Source organism: Stenella coeruleoalba, assembly GCF_951394435.1.
Source record: "Stenella coeruleoalba genome assembly, chromosome: 15".
Lineage (NCBI taxonomy): Eukaryota > Metazoa > Chordata > Mammalia > Artiodactyla > Delphinidae > Stenella > Stenella coeruleoalba.
Window position 1 is genome coordinate 424,747 of NC_137161.1, and position 21,018 is coordinate 445,764.

At 66.6% G+C, this 21,018-nt stretch overlaps 1 protein-coding gene across 3 annotated transcripts; it reads left to right on the forward strand.

Moving 5' to 3' along the window:
* Nucleotides 1–340: 340 nt before the first annotated feature.
* Nucleotides 341–16,465, forward strand: UCKL1 (uridine-cytidine kinase 1 like 1). 3 transcript variants are annotated; one of them, XM_079946357.1, is made up of 15 exons: nucleotides 341–3,121; nucleotides 8,751–8,950; nucleotides 9,197–9,415; nucleotides 9,452–9,660; nucleotides 9,841–9,912; nucleotides 10,643–10,832; nucleotides 12,025–12,086; nucleotides 12,711–12,727; nucleotides 14,545–14,643; nucleotides 14,724–14,817; nucleotides 14,903–14,965; nucleotides 15,048–15,170; nucleotides 15,273–15,380; nucleotides 15,449–15,605; nucleotides 15,690–16,465. In XM_079946357.1, the coding sequence occupies exons 1-15, from the start codon at nucleotides 3,021–3,023 to the stop codon at nucleotides 15,767–15,769; spliced, it is 1,794 nt and encodes a 597-aa protein (XP_079802483.1). In that variant the 5' UTR covers nucleotides 341–3,020; the 3' UTR covers nucleotides 15,770–16,465. The 3 variants fall into 3 exon arrangements, with proteins under 3 accessions (XP_079802483.1, XP_079802482.1, XP_079802484.1); XM_079946356.1 differs by having other exon boundaries at nucleotides 342–3,121; nucleotides 8,748–8,950; XM_079946358.1 differs by having other exon boundaries at nucleotides 343–3,121; nucleotides 8,748–8,950; nucleotides 9,197–9,303; nucleotides 9,490–9,660.
* Nucleotides 16,466–21,018: the final 4,553 nt, after the last annotated feature.

Below are 21,018 nucleotides of genomic sequence, written 5' to 3' on the forward strand. Positions count from 1 at the left end.
CCTCCCGGGACAGACCCCAAGTCTGACAGCTGCCGTGCTGACCTGCCCGCCCCACCGCACGCCACCCCACCCCCACCCCCACCCCCACCCCGCCGTCCTTTGGTTCCTGCACTTCTGCTCTCTACCTCTCCAGGCCCACCTTCCCCCGCGGTGCAGCCCCTGCTGCGCTCGGGCCCTGCCCCACTGGCCCGTGTCCATCGTGGTGGCAGAGGCAGCCCTGCTCCACCGTCCCCAGTCGTGCTCCCCACTCGGGGCCAGGCAGAGGCTCTGCTCCTGCCACTGCAGGGCTGTGGGGCAGGGGCCACGTGAAGTGAGCTCTGGCCTCAGCCTCCAGCTTTGCTAATGCCGCTGGCCTGAGTCGGGTAGCCTGATGGGTTTAGGGATGGGCCAGTCTGGGTTCCGGGGTCACCTGGGGCCCACGGGCATGAGGGGCGGGGACCTGGGGCCTGGCTCGAGTAGTGACCACTGTGGGAAGCATCCTCTCTTGCTGGCCTGGGTTGGCCCGTGGCCAAGCTCCCGTGGGAGCCTCCTTCCCCCTTTTTTAGCTGCTCCTTCGTTTCTGGTTGTGTGGCCTTTTGATGTGAGAGCCGAAGGCCCCGGGGGAGCTTGGCCAAGGTCATAGTAGGTTGGTGGCAGCTCCAGGGCTCTGTCTCGGCTCCCTTTGGTGCCCTGAGGGCAGCGAGGTCTGTAGGTTGGGTCAGGTGGAGTCCAGGGCTCCCTGAGGATGCAGCCACGTGGTTTCTGACCTCCTGCCTGGGCCCCACCTTCCAACCATGGCGTCGCTGGGACAGGGAGGATGCTCGGAGCTGCTGGGTTCGGGTGGAGGCTCTTTTCCACTGGGGGGTGGGGGAGGGCTGAGGGCTCGGCCTTGCCGACCCCGGACGATGTGAATCTTGATGTTTGCCCGTGTGCGTGTGTCTCCTGGGTGTAGTGGATGCCAGTCTCGTTGCTGTGACAAGTAACAAACCTTTTTTTTAATTCTGTTTTTTATATGAAAACTCACAACAATCTGACATTTTGGTGCTAAGGGTTTCCTGGTGCCGACGGTGGATCTGGGGGCTGGGCTGGGGTCCCTCTCCTGCTCAGGGAGGCGGTGCTGACTGGGCACCCCTCTGCCCCCCAGCTCCTGTCCTCCTCCAGTCCTTGGAGAGGAGGGGCTCCACTCTGGGCTCAGCTCTCCTCACCCCGCACTAGGGAGACAGTTTCCAGGAGGGCTTTGGGGCCGAGGCGCCATGCTGCCCGTCTCCGGCTTCTTCCTTCAGCCAGAGTGCTCTGACCCTGGGCAGTCCTGGCCTGATGTGCTGGGGGGGGTGTGTGTGGAGACATGGGCTCCCCCCCACTCACACGCACCTGATCTGATCGGGGGTAGAGGCCTGGGCAGGTGCAGGTAATCCAGCGCCAAAGGCTGAGGCAAGCGGCATGACTTCGGGGCGGGGGGGCTTTCTTTCCTGTGTTCCTGGGTGTCACTGGGGTACAGCTGGTGGAGGTGGAGGTGGGTCGGGCAGCCACTGCAGGGGCAGCCTCCGGGGGGAGGGTGGGGAGCAGGCACTGATGGGAGCCCCACGCGCACTTTGTCCTTGTCACCAATGGTTGGAGGAGGTTGGACCTCAACACCTCTGCTGGGGATAGCTGCCTGCCCCGGCCTCTCAGGTACTTGGCCCTTGGGGAGCGGGGGCTGGTTTTGGCTGGGGGATGCGTTTCATTGTCACCCCCAAAAGTCCACGTGTGGTCCCTGGCGTGGGAACCCCACCAGATATGTGGGAAGAGGTGGGGTCCTGGGTAACTTGATGTTTAGCACTTTAACCCCCTTCTTTGTCTTTAAGGTGGGCGTGGGAACTGCTGCCAAGAGTGGCGCTGGGTTGGACCCCTCTCTCTCCCCTCTTCCCTCCCGGCTTCCATGCTCTGGCTGGTGGGTGGCAGCGGCAAGCCGGTCCTCAGAGCCCTCCTCCTACGGTGGCAGAGCCCTGGGTGCCTCAGCAAGGTCTGCCCACTTCCCACTCTGGTGGGAGTGCAGCCGGGTAGCCTTGACTGACACCTTCAATGAGAGGGACTGAGCGGCAGACACCCCCCCTCCATGCGGTGGGTGTGGACCCTGCCTGAGACCCCAAACCCAGGGCACAGTGTCAGGTCCCTTTCTGAAGATCTACCTCTGGCCCAGCCCACCCCCCTTGCCCCGAGAACAGGAAAGGGTCGACTCGAGGGACCGACACGTCGCACGAAAATAGGATGCACTTTTCTGCTCGTGTGAGGGCAGATGAGTGTCCCCTGGTGTGACTGGTGGTCCTCCCAGTCGTAGGCCCCTCCTGTCCCTCTGGTTTAGAAGGGAAAGAGTGGGTGCACCCTGACCCGTAGAGGGGAGGGCTGTCCCGGTGTGTCCCCCTGGGTGGGCCCCAGGCGGCTGTCCTGGAGGCCTGGGGTTTCGGGGGCAGCCAGCACCTCCCGCCTGGCAGCCACACATCCTGTACTTGGGGTTTCTCGGTTTGGGTGTTTTTAATGCCAGTTCTCCGTAATAAGTGCATTTCGAAAGAGAGGTTCCGGCTATCAACTTGTAACCATATATATACGTATATATTCTATCTACAAAGTGTTTATTTGCAAGATGTTTTGACGGTGAGCTCGGGCCCCGCCCGCCTTGTGACCATCTGTCCCCGGTCCTCGTCCCCGCCCCGCGGCCCCAAGTGGCACGGGGGCGGGCCATCAACTGTATGTATTAAAAATGACTGTATCAAATAAATGTTTATTGATTTTTTTCCAGGGGTTTTGTGCAGCTGAGTTTGTGGTAAAGCGCGGGTGGGGGCCTTCCCCGTACTCGCGCCGCGCGGCCTCGTGGGGCTTCTGGTTTGCGGGGCGCGCGCGTCCTGGTGGGACTTGTAGTCCGCGGGGCGCGCGCAGCCTGATGGGAATTGTAGTCCGGGGGCGCGCTGGCGGGCGCCTGGTGCCGGGCCCCGAACCACAGCTTCCGACAGCCTGCGCGGCCGGCCCCCGAGCCCCGCCCGCCCCGCGGAGAGGCCCCCGAGCTCATGGCTGCGCTCCCGGCCTCAGCTGAAGCCCCCCGCCCGGTGCCGCCGCCCCCAGCGGCTGGAGACGAGCCAGACCGGCTGGAGGGGAAGAGCGAGGACCGGTAGGCGCGGCGCGCCCCTCGCGTCTCGTGGTGGGGGCGGCTCCGGGAGCCAAGCCTGGACCAGCGGAGGGTCCCCGGGGCCTGGCGGTGGCAGGCCCTCGCGGACGGCCGCGGGAAGGGGCCCGTAGGCAGGGCCCGCGTGGGTCCTCGGTCTGTCTCGAGTAGACGGGGTGCCGAGCCAGCGAGCACCCGGGCTGGACTGTGCGCCCGCCGGATGCTCCCAGGTGGTCAGTGCGTTCCGGGAGCCGCACGGACTCGGCCTGCCCCACTCGAGGGCCAGAGGTCGTGATGCTGGGCGGCGCGGTGCTCAGTGCCTGCCGACTGCCGGCCAGGAGCCGGGGGAGGGGACCCTGGAGGCTCTGGGGGCTTTGCAGGAGGGGAAGTGGTGGCGGCCGCTGTCACCTGGTTGGGGGGGGCGGCTTCCGCTGTCGGCCTCGGGCTAGGCCCCAGGGGGTGACGGCCAAGCGGCCCTCGGGCGAGGGCTGGCTCCTCACTTCTGGATCTGAACAGTCCCTGAGCCAGGGCCAGCGTTGGCCCCACGCTGGGGCCAAAGGAAACTTTTGCAGCCAGGTGCCTGTTCCTGGGAAGTGCCGCGGCCTGGACTGCTTGGGACTGTCTGGGTGCCGCCAGCAGAGCCGCTGGGCGGGCGGGGAGAGGGATCGCAGGGGTGAGATGCCGGCAGCAAGAGGCTCCCTGAGCCTGGAGGAACATCTTGTGTTGCTCTAGGTTCACCCCCTCCTGGGGAGCAGTGACTCCGAGCCTGGCTCAGGGTGATAGGGGGGAAGAGGAAGGACCTGAGTCTGTGACACTTGTTAGTTCTAGAGAATCTGATGTAGCCTGAGACCTGATAAGCTCTTGAGAAGAACACTCCCTGCAGACACAGAACGGTGGCAGCAGCCGTCTGGCTCTGCCCCGTGCACAGACCGCGTAGTGGGCATGGGTGCCCCTCACGGGGCTGGGGCGGCAGTGGTCTTCCTCTCCTCGGAGCGTGGTCCTCAGGGGACAGGAGGGGAGCCAGGGCCCATGGGGTGGCCCTGGAACTGCCTCTGGACGTCACGGGGGAATCGCTCCCGTTACACCCTGCCTTCTCTGCGATGTTCCTCAAGCATGTCCCCTCCCCCTCCCTGCCTCCCCAGCAGTCCCTGCGCGGCCCGAGGGGGCCAGAGCTGGCCCTGGTCAGTGTCCGGGTGTCTGTGCAGATGCCTCCAAACCGAGGCTCTCCCCGCCCGACCACGGCTCCGGCTTCGCCTTCCGCATCACCATGGCTGCACGATGTGGTCTGGTCGGTCTACCTTGCCGTGGCTTCTTGTGTGTCTGTCCCTCCAGAAGGTCAGTCCGGTGAGGACGGGGACCTCGGCCTACCTTTGCACTGGACATGCTGGTGGACAAGTGAGCACCTCGCAGTGGTGACAGGGTACCCCCCTCGGGCTGTCCCTTGGTGAGGTCCGGGTGGGCACGGGTCTGGGGGCTGCCGCTGGGCGACTGGAAGGAAGCCTGCTGGACTCGCCTAGAGCAGCGGGGAAGGAGGGGGTCCCACAGGGGGATTTCCAATGGGTGGGGTGGGGACAGTACAAGTTCCTGGAGCCTGGTGCACACCTTTAGGGCTGCAGCCCCCCCAGCCCCCCAGTTCTCTCTCTGCTCTGAGAAAGCTGCCCTGATTTCCCTGTCCCTGAGCCAGTCTGGGGCGGCCCCGCCTCCCCAGGCCAGGCCCCAGCAGGCCAGCTCCTCCCTCCTGCTTCTGGCTTCATTTGACTCACTCCCCCGGGAAACTTTCCTAAAGCAGGACAGGGCATCAGGGCTTCTCAGCCCCGAGCCTGAGAGCGCCTTAGTGCGGTGGGCAGGGCCGCAGCAGGAGGGAGCAGCTACCGCGGGGCAGGCCTGTTACCCTGAGGCAGCGCCCCGGAGGGGCCTCCTTCAGTGTGCGGACCCCAAGTGAAACTCTTTCTCCCCTGAGCCCCCGCCAGCCGTCTCCACTTTGATGCTGTCGGAAGCCTAGAAAAGCTGGTGTGAGGGCTGGATTAATCACAGGGAGGGGGCCAGGGACCTGGGACGGCAGTGAATACTGCGGCCGCCCACCCGAGGGCCTGCTCTGCCTCCTGCTGCCAGACTGGGGCGTGGCTGTGTCCCCAGCTGAGCGCTGAGCACGGTGGCCTTGGGGGACGTGCTGGAGCCTTCGTGGAGGGTGGGGGGGCGGGCAGTTATTCTCGGAGGAGGCCTCAGCAGGGTAGAGTTTCAGGTTGTTTATGCCTCTCGGAGGCACCTGGGGGCAGGGGTGCTCAGCTCAGCTCCGCTGCTCGCTGACCCCTCCGATTCCCTGTCCCGCTGGTGGGGTGCGGGCGTGGGCCCTGCCGTCCCCGGCAGCCCAGAGGTCTGCAGCTTTCTCCAGGCCGTTCTGGACGAGGGGGGCACGGTGGTCCTCAGCCAGCCCTGCGTGGGCAGTGTGCCAGCCTGGGCGCAGGAGGGCGGTTCACACCCGACGCTGGCCTGAGGTCCGCCTGGCTGCTCTCGGCAGCTCAGTGCTATTAATATCAGGCCAGCGCACAAGCCCCAGCCGGGTGATCCTCTTAGGCGGCCGGCGCTGAGTGCCGTTGCTTCTGCACGGGCTCCTGGGGCCTCTCACCTGTTGGCCCCCCGCCTCCCAGGGGACAGCCTCTGCCCGCCAGGGCCTGGACCCCACTTCAGCCTCTCACCTGCTGTGCTGCCCACCCATGAGGAGCAGTTCAGGGGGCTCCTGAGCTGTCCTGGGGGGCTGCCAGGGCTCTAAGAGGCAGTGCGGCGGTGCCCTGCACGCACCTGGGATCACCCTGGTGCCCCGGTTTCCCCTGTGTCCTGGCCATGAGCAGCCCCCAGGCTTACGCTGGCATCAGGGTCTCGGGGTGCTGGGCCCTTGGAGCAGAAGGCAGGTGAGTGGCTGGCCTGCTGTCTTCCGGTGAGGCTGCCCATCTTCGCTGCGTCTCGGCCACCCCCAGCCCCGTGTGCCGTGTCTAGTGCACGTCAGGGCGGAGACGGGCCAGGTGCTCGTGGGGACCGGCTGCCGGCTTTGCTTGGGGCTCTCAGTTACCAGCCGACGCGTGTCCGTGTGGCTCATAACCCTTTGGTGGACTGCCTTTTGTCCTTGTGGTTGGCAGCACCCTGTCCATCCGTGAGCGGGGAGGTGAAGGCTCTCCCATGCCACGGTTTGTCCCATTGTGGAAACGGGGTGAGGCCTGCTCTGAGGGCACAGTGAGCTTTGTCCCCGGCTTTGAGAGAGAGCCGGGCTTCTGGAGGAGGCAGTGGAACTGGACTAGGTTGCAGAACTGGCCTGACGCCGTCAGGCCTATTGCAAGCCCTCGGCCGGGCGGCTTTCTGGCAAGGTCATCCCTGGCTAACCTTGGGATCTTCCCTGAGGAGGCGTCTGTCCCAGGCTGTCCGCGCCACAGGCCTTGGAAGTCGTCCGTGGTAGTGGCCGTCGTCACCTCGGTAGGCCAAGGGTCAGTCACAGAGAGGGGTGAGGGCTCCTGCCGGAGAGGCCAGGGCACCAGCCTGGGGTGAAAAGCAGGGGGACAGCAGCAGTGCCAGCCCAGGCCTCCCATCCCACATCGGCCCCGCGAGGCCGTCTGGCTGTCTGTGAGCGTGCTGGGCACAAGGGCGGGTTTGCTGGGGCACTGAGGCCCTGCTCCTTTGCAAACCAGGTTTTCTGTGTTGGCTTTTCCTCCCCGGGTAGGAGGCACAGACTGGACGTTTTCCTCTGGGGCTGTGCGAAGCTGCCCTCCCCAGCTATAGGCTGTCGGTCATCTCCGGGGTCTGTGGGTCGCTTGCGGGGAGGGCAGCTGTGTGTGAGCCCTGGGGGCCCCGCGCTCGCTGTCGGGGGATGAGCGCGTCCACGCGTCCAGGGGAACGGCCAGCGCTGCCCTCCGGCTGGGCCTTGAAGACACCACTGCTTGTGCTCCGTCTGTCTCCTGCTCGGCCGAGTGAGGCAGCTGTCACTGCCCCGTCATCTGGGTGTCCCACTGTGGTGTTGGCTCCACGGACGAGTAATTGCTCCTTCCAGAGGCAACACAGGCAGCCAGTGATTCCCGGGGCTCGCTCCCCACGCCGTCCCAGTGACGGAGGACCAAGGCGGCGCGGTGCTGTGTCCCCCGGACGGTGCTGCACGCCTCCTGTCACATCCGATGGCCGGCTTTCCTGCTGCGTAACTTGTGCTGACACGGCCCTCTGTGCCCTCGAGAGCTGCTGGTGTGGCTCGTCACGTGTTAGGCCTGAGCTAATTCCTTCCACTCCTCCCCCCGCCCCACACACGTGTGCACACAGGCGCTGTCCTCCTGGCTCTTGGCAACGCTGGGGGTGCTGGGAGCACCGCGCAGCTGGAGACGCCAGTGTTCCTGGCAGGGGACGCTCGGGCCACCCTGAGCAGGCCAGTTGCACAGCACCCTGCGCCCTGGCCATGACAGCAGAGGCTGTAGCGGTGACAGCGAGCTTCAAGGACAGGTGGCCGTCTCTGTGCACGCGTCTCACAGGCTCATGCTAGCTTTTACGGCTCGGGGAGCTTTGCCTCGAGGATGCCTTCCGTGTGTGGCTCCTCCTCAGGTTCCCACCGCGTCCCGAGCAGTGTCCATGCCTGGGGCTCCAGCCGCGGGTGGACACACATCCTGCCGGGGTTGTCCGGTGCACCCCCAGGTTCCCGGTACTTTCTTCCTGCCTAGACGATCAGCTTGCCTTCGGAGTCTCTGGGGCGGGTCTGCCAGCTGACGCTGTGGGCAGTCTCTCTCAGGCGGTGGTGGAAGTACCTTTTTCCTAAGCTGGTCCTGCCCCCGGGGCCACCTTCACACTGAGTCTGCGTCCCAGCCTCTCAGCATAGACTGAGCCGGCATCGGGCAGACGCAGCCTCTCGTAGGGCCCTCAGCCGAGCCGAGCGTCCCCAGCTGTCCCTGAAGGCTTTCTCGAGGCCTTGAGGCCTTGGGCCAGTCATCACTTCCATGCCTTTTAGGGGTATAAACCCACAGAGAAGTCAGCACAGCCCCGCTCGAGTGGCGTGGCACGGCGAGAGCAGGCACAGATGGCGTCTGCGTCTCCCAGGCAGGTTCCCGCCTTGTGCACAGCCTCTGGGGGCCTCCGCCCTTCAGCAGGGCGCCCCGGGTCTCCCTCCCCGTCCGTCCACACCACCGCCGGCCCATCCCTTTTGTCAGCGGCCTCTGTCTCTGGAGCCCCTCTCCCTGCGTGTCCTGCAGGGTGGCACAAAACTAGAGGGCCGCCCAGAGTGTGTCTGGGGAGAGGACACAGTCCTCGACAGGGTCTTGACTGGCCTTGGCGTGCCCACCTCTCATCTCCTGGGGGGAAGGGGGCCCTCGTGGCCCTGCTGAGGCCCGGTCCACGTGGGAGGAAGAGCTGGGCCCGGACAGCGCTCCCTTGTGTCCTCCTTAGCCACCTGCCGTCCCTCTGGATTTGTGGACGGTGGCAGTCCGAGGCCCCGGGCCCAGCGGACGGGCTGCAGCCAGGTGTGCTGTGTCCCGCCACGAGCCCGCTCACCTTGGCCGTGCCCACGTGCCTGCGTGAAGGCACCATGTGGACCAGTCACGCCAGGCCCAGCGTGGGGTGGCAGGGGGGGTGGTGGCCCTGGGCCAAGGCAAGCGTGCCCCGCCCCCCACAGCAGCGGCGGCAGCAGCAACGCGGAGTCCTTGGACAGGCTTCTCCCACCTGTGGGCGCCGGGCGCTCGCCCCGGAAGCGCACCACCAGCCAGTGCAAGTCCGAGCCGCCCCTGCTGCGCACGAGCAAGCGCACCATCTACACGGCAGGGCGGCCGCCCTGGTACAACGAGCACGGCACCCAGTCCAAGGAGGCCTTCGCCATCGGTGAGCGCGGCTGCGGTGCGCGGGGGGGGGGGCCGAGGCCGCCGCCCGCCCAGACCCCCGAGCGGGCGGGTCGGGCAGAACCCACCGCCGTGCCCCAGCCGGTGCTTCCGTGATCCGCGCTGCTCGGGCCCCTCGGTCCCGGTCAGCCCGGGGTGGAGGCAGCGTTGGGTGGCGGGCACCGCTGGGACCCATCTGTGAGGCTGACCTGGGCTGCTCCGCTCAGGGTCTCTCTGACCCTCTGCACAGGCCTGGGGGGCGGCAGTGCTTCTGGGAAGACCACTGTGGCCAGAATGATCATCGAGGCCCTGGACGTGCCCTGGGTGGTCTTGCTGTCCATGGATTCCTTCTACAAGGTAAGGGTGTCCTGCGTGAGCAGCTGCCTCCACGAGGTCCACGGCTCCTGCCCTGGCCTGGGGCCTGAGCCCGGGGCTGCTTCTCCTTCCGCTGCTGCTCCTCCCCCCGCAGGTGCTCCTCCCCCCGCAGATGCTCCTCCCCCCGCAGGTGCTCCTCCCCCCCCGCAGATGCTCCTCCCCTTGCAGGTGCTCACCAGGCAGCAGCAGGAGCAGGCCGCCCACAACAACTTCAACTTCGACCACCCCGATGCCTTTGATTTCGACCTCATCATCTCCACCCTCAAGAAGCTGAAGCAAGGCAAGAGCGTCAAGGTGCCCATCTACGACTTCACCACCCACAGCCGGAAGAAGGACTGGGTAAGGCCCTTGGGCTCAGCCCCCACCCACAGCCGGAAGTAGGACTGGGTAGATACGCCCTTGGGCCCAGCCACTGCCCACAGCCGGAAGGAGGACTGGGTATATATGCCCTTGGGCCCAGCTGCACGGGGCTGGCGCAGGGGCCTCGGGGCCGCCTCAACACACACGGTTCCTTTGCAGAAGACGCTCTACGGTGCAAACGTCATCATTTTCGAGGGCATCATGGCCTTTGCTGACAAGACACTGCTGGAGGTGAGGACGGGTTCCAGGACGGATGGCCTGGCTCCCTGCTCCTCCCGTGGGACTCCCCTTACACTGGCCTGCATCCCTGTCCCGTGCCGTAGCCCCAGGGTTGGGTGAGGAGCGGCCTTGGCTCCTGAATCTCACCCCCCGAGTCAGGGCTTCAGCTGCTGTTCTCTGGGGTCCACATGGCTGCCGAGGTCAGAGCGATGTTGGTGGGTGTGGGTTCACCTGTGGGTGTGCATGTGTGTATTCCTGCCTGGGAGGGAGCCAGCCTCCTGCATCTGTGCTGCTCGTGAGGACGTCCTCTCCCCCGGGAGGCTCTGGGCAGCTGCCCCAGGTGTGACCCACTCCGGGCCAGGCCTTGGGAGCCACCTTCCCCGCCCTGCTGGGACCCGGGGGGCACAGCCGGCTACGCCCTTGGCCTTGCTCCTTCGCTGGTCCCGAGTGTGAGTGTGCTCAGGGCCCAGGAACCCCACTGCTCGCCACGCACGCCCACGCTCAACACTCCACGTGCAATGCACACCCGCCCCCCCACGCAGCCACACCACACGCTCCCCCCGCCCCCGCCCCATCCAGACCCGAGCGGTGCCGCGCAGGCCTGCTCTGCTCCTGGGCCCACACGCAGACCAGACGTCCCTGCCAGAGCCCGGACCCTGGTGCTCACTCTGGTCCTGCTGGTGACAGGGCCTCGGAGCCTCTTGTGTCAGGCCTTCTTCAGCAACTCACTCTCCCCGTCCAGCTCCTGGACATGAAAATCTTCGTGGACACGGACTCTGACATCCGCCTCGTGCGGCGGCTGCGCCGGGACATTAGCGAGCGGGGCCGGGACATCGAGGGGGTCATCAAGCAGTACAACAAGTTCGTGAAGCCCGCCTTCGACCAGTACATCCAGCCCACCATGCGCGTGGCGGACATCGTGGTGCCGCGGGGTGAGCCTGCGTCCAGCCCACCATGCGCGTGGCGGACATCGTGGTGCCGCGGGGTGAGCCTGCGTCCAGCCCACCATGCGCGTGGCGGACATCGTGGTGCCGCGGGGTGAGCCTGCGTCCAGCCCACCATGCGCGTGGCGGACATCGTGGTGCCGCGGGGTGAGCCTGCGTCCAGCCCACCATGCGCGTGGCGGACATCGTGGTGCCGCGGGGTGAGCCTGCGTCCAGCCCACCATGCGCGTGGCGGACATCGTGGTGCCGCGGGGTGAGCCTGCGTCCAGCCCACCATGCGCGTGGCGGACATCGTGGTGCCGCGGGGTGAGCCTGCGTCCAGCCCACCATGCGCGTGGCGGACATCGTGGTGCCGCGGGGTGAGCCTGCGTCCAGCCCACCATGCGCGTGGCGGACATCGTGGTGCCGCGGGGTGAGCCTGCGTCCAGCCCACCATGCGCGTGGCGGACATCGTGGTGCCGCGGGGTGAGCCTGCGTCCAGCCCACCATGCGCGTGGCGGACATCGTGGTGCCGCGGGGTGAGCCTGCGTCCAGCCCACCATGCGCGTGGCGGACATCGTGGTGCCGCGGGGTGAGCCTGCGTCCAGCCCACCATGCGCGTGGCGGACATCGTGGTGCCGCGGGGTGAGCCTGCGTCCAGCCCACCATGCGCGTGGCGGACATCGTGGTGCCGCGGGGTGAGCCTGCGTCCAGCCCACCATGCGCGTGGCGGACATCGTGGTGCCGCGGGGTGAGCCTGCGTCCAGCCCACCATGCGCGTGGCGGACATCGTGGTGCCGCGGGGTGAGCCTGCGTCCAGCCCACCATGCGCGTGGCGGACATCGTGGTGCCGCGGGGTGAGCCTGCGTCCAGCCCACCATGCGCGTGGCGGACATCGTGGTGCCGCGGGGTGAGCCTGCGTCCAGCCCACCATGCGCGTGGCGGACATCGTGGTGCCGCGGGGTGAGCCTGCGTCCAGCCCACCATGCGCGTGGCGGACATCGTGGTGCCGCGGGGTGAGCCTGCGTCCAGCCCACCATGCGCGTGGCAGACATCGTGGTGCCGCGGGGTGAGCCTGCGTCCAGCCCACCATGCGCGTGGCGGACATTGTGGTGCCCCGGGGTGAGCCTGCGGCCCACCAGTGGGGGGAGGGCGGGGGCGGGCAAGGCCGGACCTCACCCTGCCTCCTGTCCCGACCCAGGGAGTGGGAACACAGTGGCCATCGATCTGATCGTGCAGCACGTGCACAGCCAGCTAGAAGAGGTGAGCCGGTGCCCAGGCTCCCGCGGCCCCGCCAGCCCTGCTCCCCACTGCCACCGCCCACGGCCACCTGCCTGGGCGGCCCCCACGTTTACTGCCCCGTCGTGTGCCGGCCAGAGGCAGCTGGGCTCCCTGAGGGACCTTGGGGCACGGAGTACCTCCAGCGCCCCCAGCCTGAGCTGGGCCTCGCACGGAAGGGTGCGCTCCTGTCCCGCCAAACCCTTTTGGGCCACCGTTGGGTTTTGGTGCTGAGTCCCACGTCCTGAGCGTCCTAGGAGGTCACACACCCCGGGCCGGCCCAGGGCGCCGCCCACCCCTCGGTCAGGCTTCACGATGGGGTGCTCGGGGCCTGCGGAACAGAGCCCCAAGGGTCCTGGCTCTGACAGCCCAGCCCAGAGGTGCCCACGCCAGAGGCCACAGGGAGCGGGCCCCCTCCCATGGCAGGCAGCCCCCCGGGACTCTCCCGCTACGGGGCTGCGGTGTGTCCGTTCCTGGGTGGGGGTGGCCTGGCTGGCCGAGGCACACGGTGGCGACAGGCCGTGCCGTCCGGTGGCTTTGAGGTGAGCAGTGCTGCTATCACTGATGCCCCACCCCATTCCCTTGTGTCTCCCTGTGTCGCTGCGGCAGCGTGAGCTCAGTGTCAGGTAAGTCTTCCCACACCCGTCTGCACAGACGGAGGCATTTCCAACATCCACAGGGAGCTCGGAGTCTGGGTTGTCACCCAGGCAGGCAGCGAGGTCCCCTCCCACCATGCCCACCCCCTGTGGTGGACCCACCCCCGGCACAGAAGGAGTGGTGTGATGGCCGCCACACCGCTTCTACCTGCCCTTGCCAGTAGTCAAGGGAATTAAGGCCCAGAGAGGTTAAGGTGTTTGCCCAAGTTCACATAGCACCCTGACTCGAGGCTGGCCAGACCTCCCTGGAGGCTCCTGCCCGACTTGGGGCTGGTTGTGTGGGGTTGGACCCGAGGGCACAGCTGTCCTGAGCCAGCGCCGCTGTGCCCCAGGGCAGTGGCCACAGGCCTGTCCTCCAGCAGCCAGAGGGCCTGGGTCTGCAGCTTCTCTGCTTGAGCTGAGGGGCGGGTCTTTACTCCCCCAAGCGGTGCTGAGGCACCCCACCCCCCGCATCCCGGCACCCCGGCCCACCCTGGCCCTGGAGCCGAGGCACAGAGAGCCAGGAGGAGCCCCCAGGAGTCCTGGGCTGCGCGTCCTTCCTGCCCACGAGAGGGATGGGGCGCCTGTCCCCACGCAGTGGTCGGCGGAGCTGGGAAGCACCAGACCGAGCCTCCAGCTCGAGCTGCATTGGAAATGCCTCCAGGCCCGTGCGCCGGCCTCCAGCTTCCTGCCCACGCATGAGTCTCCGCTTGCCTCTCACCCGGCCCGGGGCACCTGCGGGTCTGCCCACGTCATGTCCTCTGGAAGCCTTGTTTCAGAGAAATAAAAGTTTCCAGGAAGCGTGGCTGTGGTGGGTGGGAGGGAGGGACCCGCAGGGCCGAATGCAGTGGACTCTCGGGTGCTCGCGGGCCCGGGGGCGCGGGCTGCAGGGTCTCCCTGCCGCCAACCCCGCCTCCTGCTCTTCCCTTCCCCAGGCCAGCCGGTGGCCACGGAGACCACCGTGCTCCCCGCTAAGTGGTCTTTTCTCTCTCTTCTTTTCCTCTTCTTTGTAAACCCTGGGGTCTCCTGCCCTGTTCCCTCCCTGACCTACTCTTCGCCTCTTCACGTGGTGGGCAGAGGAAGCTGCGCTGGGATCTGTGAGGACAGAGTGCTCTGGCCGTGGTGCTGCCTGCGCGCGGTGTGCCCGGCGCTCTGCAGGCTCCGCCCCTCCCCTCCCGCCCTGCCCTCCTCTCCCTCCCCTCCCCTCCCGCCCCTCCCCTCCCCTCCCCTCCCGCTCCTCCCCTCCCCTCCCTCTCCTCCCCGCCCCCCCACTCCGCCTCCTCCTCCCCACCCCACCCCGCTCCAGGCTGGGGCAGCAGGGGCTGTGCGAAGCCAGCTCTGCCCGCCTCTCCTGAGGGGGTCGCACATCACCTGGGGGGAAGCCTTAGGCGGGACTTGGCCCCAAAGTTCAGCTGTTTACCCAGGGAGCGGTGTCCTGAGGTTGGGGTCCAGATGCCCAGCTTGGGGGCTAAGATTCATCTGCACGTGTGAGGTCTCGCCCTCCCACTGCCAGGTCCTGAACGGGGAGGGGACCTGGAGCGGGAAGGGAGGCCCGCACCGCAGCCCCTGCTTCCTGCCTAACGGTCAGCTGCTCTGCCTTCCACCGTGTCTCTTAACCACTGCCTGGCTGTTACGGCGGAGGGCATGTCGGGATGGGGCCCTCCCTCCAAATCAACCACTGGGAGGGTGGCCTCCACCCTGCACACCCACCGTGCCCACCACGACTGCCGCCTATAGTCTGCGGCGGGAGGATGGGGCTCTGCGGCAACATGCCCCTTCTTGAGTCCCCAGTCGCTTTGTGTCCCCAGGGCCGCGCTGGCCTCAGCGCACCAGTGCCACCCCCTGCCCCGGACGCTGAGCGTCCTCAAGAGCACGCCGCAGGTGCGGGGCATGCACACCATCATCAGGTGAGGCCCGTCCCACTCCCCCGGCCTGGCGGGCGGGCGGGGCCGACCTTCGCTAACCCAGCCGGGCCCGCCCTTGGCAGGGACCGGGAGACCAGCCGCGACGAGTTCATCTTCTACTCTAAGAGGCTGATGCGGCTGCTCATCGAGCACGCGCTCTCCTTCCTGCCCTTCCAGGTGCGGGGCGGGGGGAGGGAGGGGGCCGGGGGGGAGGGGGCAGGGGAGGCTCCTTGCGCTCACGCCCCGCCCCCGCCCCGCGCAGGACTGCGTCGTGCAGACCCCGCAGGGCCAGGACTACTCGGGCAAGTGCTACGCGGGGAAGCAGGTACCAGGGGCCCGACCTGGGCGACGAGGGACTGGGGCGGCCGGAAGGCGGGGGTCTGGCTAGCTCAGCCTCGTCCCCCCAGATCACAGGCGTGTCCATCCTGCGGGCCGGCGAGACCATGGAGCCTGCGCTGCGGGCCGTGTGCAAGGACGTGCGCATCGGCACCATCCTCATCCAGACCAACCAGCTCACCGGGGAGCCCGAGGTGGGGGGCCTGGGGGAGGGGGGTCCGGTGGGGAGGGCGGGGCACGGGGAGCCCAGGTGGAGCCTTCGGTTTGGGCCGCCCTGACCCTGTGGCTGCCTGCAGCTCCATTACCTGCGGCTCCCCAAGGACATCAGTGACGACCACGTGATCCTGATGGACTGCACAGTGTCCACTGGCGCGGCGGCCATGATGGCGGTGCGGGTGCTGCTGGTGAGTGGTTGGGAGGGGGCGGCGGGCGGGGGCGGGCGCTGGGCCCAGCTCACGCCCTCGCCGCGCAGGACCACGACGTGCCCGAGGACAAGATCTTCCTGCTGTCGCTGCTCATGGCGGAGATGGGCGTCCACTCGGTGGCCTATGCTTTCCCGCGCGTGAGAATCATCACCACGGCGGTGGACAAGCGCGTCAACGACCTCTTCCGCATCATCCCCGGCATAGGTGAGGCTGCCCGGCCCTGTCAGTGACAGCTGGGGGGGCAGGTGGGCCTGAGCCCCCACCACAAGGACCTGCTTCTTCCCCCAGGGAACTTCGGCGACCGCTACTTCGGGACTGACGCCGTCCCCGATGGCAGCGATGAGGAGGAAGGGGGCTCCGTGGGGTAGCCGCCCTCCCCGCCCCCAACCCCTTCTGCTTCCCCGGGGCTTACAGGGTAGAGATGTTAACTTATTTTAATTAAAAAATGTGTTGTCGGTGTACCTTGTCTAAACATTTTGTAAAATAAAACTTGAAAGTTAAGCTGTGACTGGTTAGCTGGGGTGCGGGAGTGGTGTCCTGCCTGGGCCCTGGGCTTGGGGAGTGGCCCCCAGGGCTGCCCCAGTCCCCAAGCGGCGAGGCCACTGTGGAGAGAGAGGGACTGAGGAGCCTGGCCTCCGCTGGGTGGTCCTGGTTGGGCCCCCACCTTCCCCGCAGGACAGGGGCTTCTGGTCTTGTACTTGGCTTTTCTCACCGTCCAGGGTCAGTGCAGATTTAGGAGAGGACAGAGCTGGGCCTGCAGCTCCTGGCCCTGCTAGACTGGCCCCTTGGTGGCCACCTGGCCTGGGCCTGGAGCTCTGGGTCTTACAAGATGTCGACAGCCTCCACAGCCACTTCCCTCCCGCAGCACGTGTTTGTCCGCGGCGGGGGCGGGGCGGAAATGGGTGTGGGCGGGGCTGGAGGAGGGAGTGAGGAACCGGCCCTGGCCTCGCAGGAACCCCGCTTGCAGGGGATGTGGCCGGTGCCTCACTGAGCCGGCCACACCGCTCAGGGTCAGAAACCACATCCCGCCCTGCCTTCGCCGCTCCCGGGCAAGGGCACCGGCGAGGGTGCTGCCTGCCTGGCCCCACAGCCTGATGCCGGTTGATTCGCAGCTGCTGCGGGCGAGCTGCCAGAAGCATCCCCCACCGTCCCCCACCTCCTGGCCTGGCTCTTGCCCTTTCCTGCCCTCCTGGTCTCCTCGGTTTCCACTCACCTCACAAAGGCCATGTCATGGGAAAGCTCGTCATGGGGCGGGGACAGGAAGTCCCTGGGTGGGGACCAGGCCAAGGGCAGCAGATAAAGGCGGGAGCTTGTCCACAGGTGGCCAGGCGCCAGGGTAGAGGAGCGACACAGCCCCAAGGTCAGCAGGAGGGGCCTCTCCTCCCCAACCTGGTGAGTGGACCCTCCCCCATATCTCCAGGGCCCCATTCGTTGGTTGGTTGGTTGGTTGGTTCATTCACTCATCCTGCGCTCTGTGCCGGGAGCCTGGAGGCTGCAGCAGGCCTGGCCCTGCTCAGGTGCTGTGATGCAGCTGACACTCTTCTGTCTGGCCAGCTCTTCCCAGATGAGCAATGGGGCAAACCGTTGTTGATGAGCTGGGCAAGAGCTAGGTCGTCCTGGGAGGGGCCCCGAGTCCAGCTAGAGGACGAGCAGCTCCCACAGAAGAAATCAGACCCACATGTGCTCATGCATGTGCAGATGGCCACATGGCCCCAGACACACACACGTGCGTGATGCAGCTCAGGGCCCCCACCTCACTCAGCCGCCAGCCTCGGGGGGTGGGACGGCTTCCTTCCGCTTCTCGAGGGTCGGTGGTGGCCTAGGGCTGAGCCCTGCCTGCTCAGGCTGCGGCTCCTCATCAGAGACAGACGAGGTAGGGGAGTTCTTGGGCCACTTCCTGCCAGGACCCCAAGGGGTGGTCCTTCTAAACAGCCCTGACAGAGGGTCTTCGGGGTGCCAATGGGAGGAAGGGGCAATCCCTCCAGCCCCTCCTGGTCCCAGAAACAGGACCAGGATCCAAGGTCCAAGGCTGTCCTGGGGACAGGGCTCAGCACAGCCGCTGGAAACGTTGGGGGCTTCGCGTTTGGGAAGAAACCTTGGGTGGTGCCCTTCAGGGCCGGAGGAGCCCACCCCCAGGGAAAACCTCTCAGGCTGTGTGGCAGCTGGGACCGATTAGCAGCCCCTGGTGTTGCCTTCCGGGCACCTGGGCTCCTGTGGGCCCAACGGAGGCCGAGGGGTCAGCGGGTAGCAGGGAGAAGCTGAGGGTGGAGCTGCAGCCTGCAGCCTCAGAGCCCGGGCCAGGACGGGGCGGGAGGCAGACCCGGAGCCCCTCCCTCACTTGTCCAGAAGTTCCTGGGACACAGGGTGAGGAGCCCAGAGGAGCAACGTGCCTGCTGAGGACCCATCAGCCGCCTGGGCAGTGCCTCCAGGACTGTCCAACCTGAGAATGGTGAGCATCCAGGGGCAATCTCAGGTTCGTCAGCCCGCGAGGTGCCGCCCCCTCCCCAGCAGCTGCTGCCACGGGGCGAGGGGCATGTGCACTTGGGCCAGTCGGCAGAAGGATCTGGTGGGTCGGTACCACCTGGGCAAGGACACCGCCCGTCACGGTGTCACCGATGGGCCACCTGGCATCAGAACGCACCCACAAGACGCCTGTATCCTGGGCCCCGCCTGACGCAGCCCTAAGTGCTCCAGGGTGAGTCCGAGGAAGGGGCACCGGTGTACAGGTTCCTGGGCCAGGGCTGGGGCACGACGCAGCCAGAGATGCTGCGGGCAGCTGGGAGACTTCCAGGCTCTCTGAGGTCAAGCTGAGGGCTTGTGGGTAGCAGGAAGGGAGGGGGCCATGGATTCAGATGTGAAGGAACAGGGCAGGGGCAGCAGGTGGGTTTTAGCCGTGCTTGGGTTAGAAGGGTAAGAAAAGGGCAGCTAGCACGGGGTTCACGGGGACCCAGGTCTGTGACCCCGGGATGGGAGCTATGGCGATAGCAGCAGCGACACATCCGCTGGGGTGGCCGCACTGCCGGGTGGGCGGGCTGGCCTAACTCCCCGCGCAGGGCCCTCGGTGCCCCTGGTCACCGATCGGCTGCCCACTGGGGGGCCCCCGAGAACCGCCCCGGCGTCACGTGTCTGGGGGTGGGACTGGCGCGGCGCTGGCTTGGACCCTCCCCAACCGCCACCACGCCCCCCCCCCCAGTCCCAGCGCGAGCGGAGTGTCCCAGCCCAGGGCTGCTGGGGGTCACGCGCCCGGACGGAAAGGGCCAGGGCCGAATGGACAGGGCTGGAGACAGCCGCGGTCTCGGGCACCGCGGGTGCTGCCTCAGGGCCCCCCCGGAGTTCTGGGGAGTCCGAGCAGGGAGGGTCTCCCTGAGGCCAGAGGGAGACGGGTCCCCGGGACTTGGAGCGGGTGGGCGGCCCGGCGCGCCAGGGGCAGGGGCCGCCCCACAGCGATAGGTTCCTCCCGCCGGGACGGGCCACACGGCGTCCTCGGGCCCGGAGCCCGACCTGGGAGACGCTTCTCCCCTCGGGCGGGTGACGCCAGGCGCGCCCGGACCCCCGCCCCTCCTCGTGGCCACGCCCCGCGCGCCCACGGGCGGGGCTGCCTTGTGGTGCTGCGAATGGGGCGGAGAAGGGGGGCGGGAGGTCCGCCTAGGACCCTGCCCGCACGCTGCGACCCCGACGACCCCGACTTCAGCCAGGAGCTTCAGCCAGGGTCCTGGAACTGGGCACGGGAGGGCAAGGGGCATCGGGGGGACTTAGGAGTCTTTCCGAGGTGCCATTCAGCCGCGCCCGCGGCCCTCGGTCCCCCTAAACCAGGGCCAGTAGGGGCTGAGGTCCCGCTGCCCACCACCCCGAATGCGCATCATGAAGGGGTGGTGTCACGTTGTCACGTCCTATTTCTAAGTATCCCAGATAGAAAATACTGAAAATAAGGAAAAACGTGTGAGGACGATAAGGCTGGCAGGGAGGTGGGAAGGGGGCCTTCCTCTCTGTGGATGTGCAGGGCATTTGGGGCCACCAGTCAAGGGCGGGCTTCCAGACGCCTGCCCAGCGATGGTCCCCGGTGAGGGCAGTGCAGCTCTGCTTCACCAGCCAGGAACCAAAACCCACCTGTATCCTCAGTGAACAAGACCACCAACCACTTGTGTTTAATTCATATGATATGTGCTGTACAGAAATTAACTAGACCTAGATGTAGCCACCTGGATTGAGAAAAAAAACCCCTGCGCTAAACGGACACTCACAGTGATTTAGTGCTGTACAACTTATGAAATCTTAGCAATCAGTGGTACGTGTTATTTATGGACGCTGAGACTGGTAGGCAGGGTTTAAAACCACAAACAGAAGTGAGCTGGAGTGCCTAGTGGGCCACCTCTGGGCCTGGGAGAGACGTACAAGTGGGTCTTCACTGTCATGTTTTCTTTTGTGGGAAATCTAAACTACTCCATATTTGTTATGTACGAATAGAGTTTCAAGGTGTTTGTTACACAATTCTTAGTATTTTTAGGCTGTTTAGATTTTTTCAAATCATTTCCGCCAGGCCCTTCGCTAAGGGCAAGGACACAGAAGGAAGACCCAGCACCCACCCCACCTGAGGGGGGCACAAGCGCGAGGGACCAGCGCCCCCGGGGCGTGGGAGGCAGCGCCGGCAGCCAGGCCTGGTGTTTCTGGAGGTACCTGCTCGCTACAGCCCTGCAGTGCCAGGTAGCCAGACCCCTGGGCCTCCTGGGTTAGGGTGGCCTCTCCCACCGAACGCCAGGGTCCGCAGGGCCTGAGCACCCCGGTGTGTACAGAAGGGCACACGTGGTGGACGTACACACCCTGAGGCAGAGATGCCGCCTCCTGCAAGAGCCCAGGAGTGGATGCTTGTCTCGGGTGGGAGACAGGCACAAAGGCACCACGTCAGGGGGCCGTGGTGGTGCTCAGGCTGTCCCCTGCTCCCCTCTCCCTGCCGTCCAGGTGATGGGGGGGAGGGAAATCTCAGAACTCCCTGGGAGCCAGGTAGGACGACGGACCCTGCCTGGGAGATGCCAGAGGGCAGGGCCGGGTCACCAGCAGCTTGGAGACAACCCAGGAAGACGGGGCAGCGGTGTCCAGGCGTGAGGACCCGAGCATACTGCACGCTGATGCCCTGGGTGGAGCAGGCAGAGGGACAGGAGCTGGACGTGGGCGGGGCTGCCCAAGGGGCAGAGGAGCTGGCCAGGTGCCCTCTGCGGTAGCCCCTTCCTGACTTTGTGCTGCCAGCTGAGGACAGGCCCAGGACTGGCCTGCTCTCCTGGAGAGCTGCAGCCCCGCTCACCCGGCCAGACAGCTGCTCATGAGCAGCAGGATGGAGGGGCCGCTGTCTGAGGGCGGCAGGGATGGTTCCCAGAGGCTGAGGTGGTAGGACGGTCAGCTGGGTGGATAGGAGGGGACAGTGGGACCAGTGGTTGTTGGCCACTGGCTTGCTGGCCGTGTCCCAGGAGGGCTCCAGGACCCACAGTCCAAGCTGCCCTTGGCGTGTGGCTCTCCCAGCTCAAACATTCCTTCCCTCACCCCAGTCGTGGTATTTAGAAAATGGAGGGGAGTCTGTCCACACTCAGACCAGGCAGGTGGTAGTGAGGTCCCAGCCCCCAGAGGA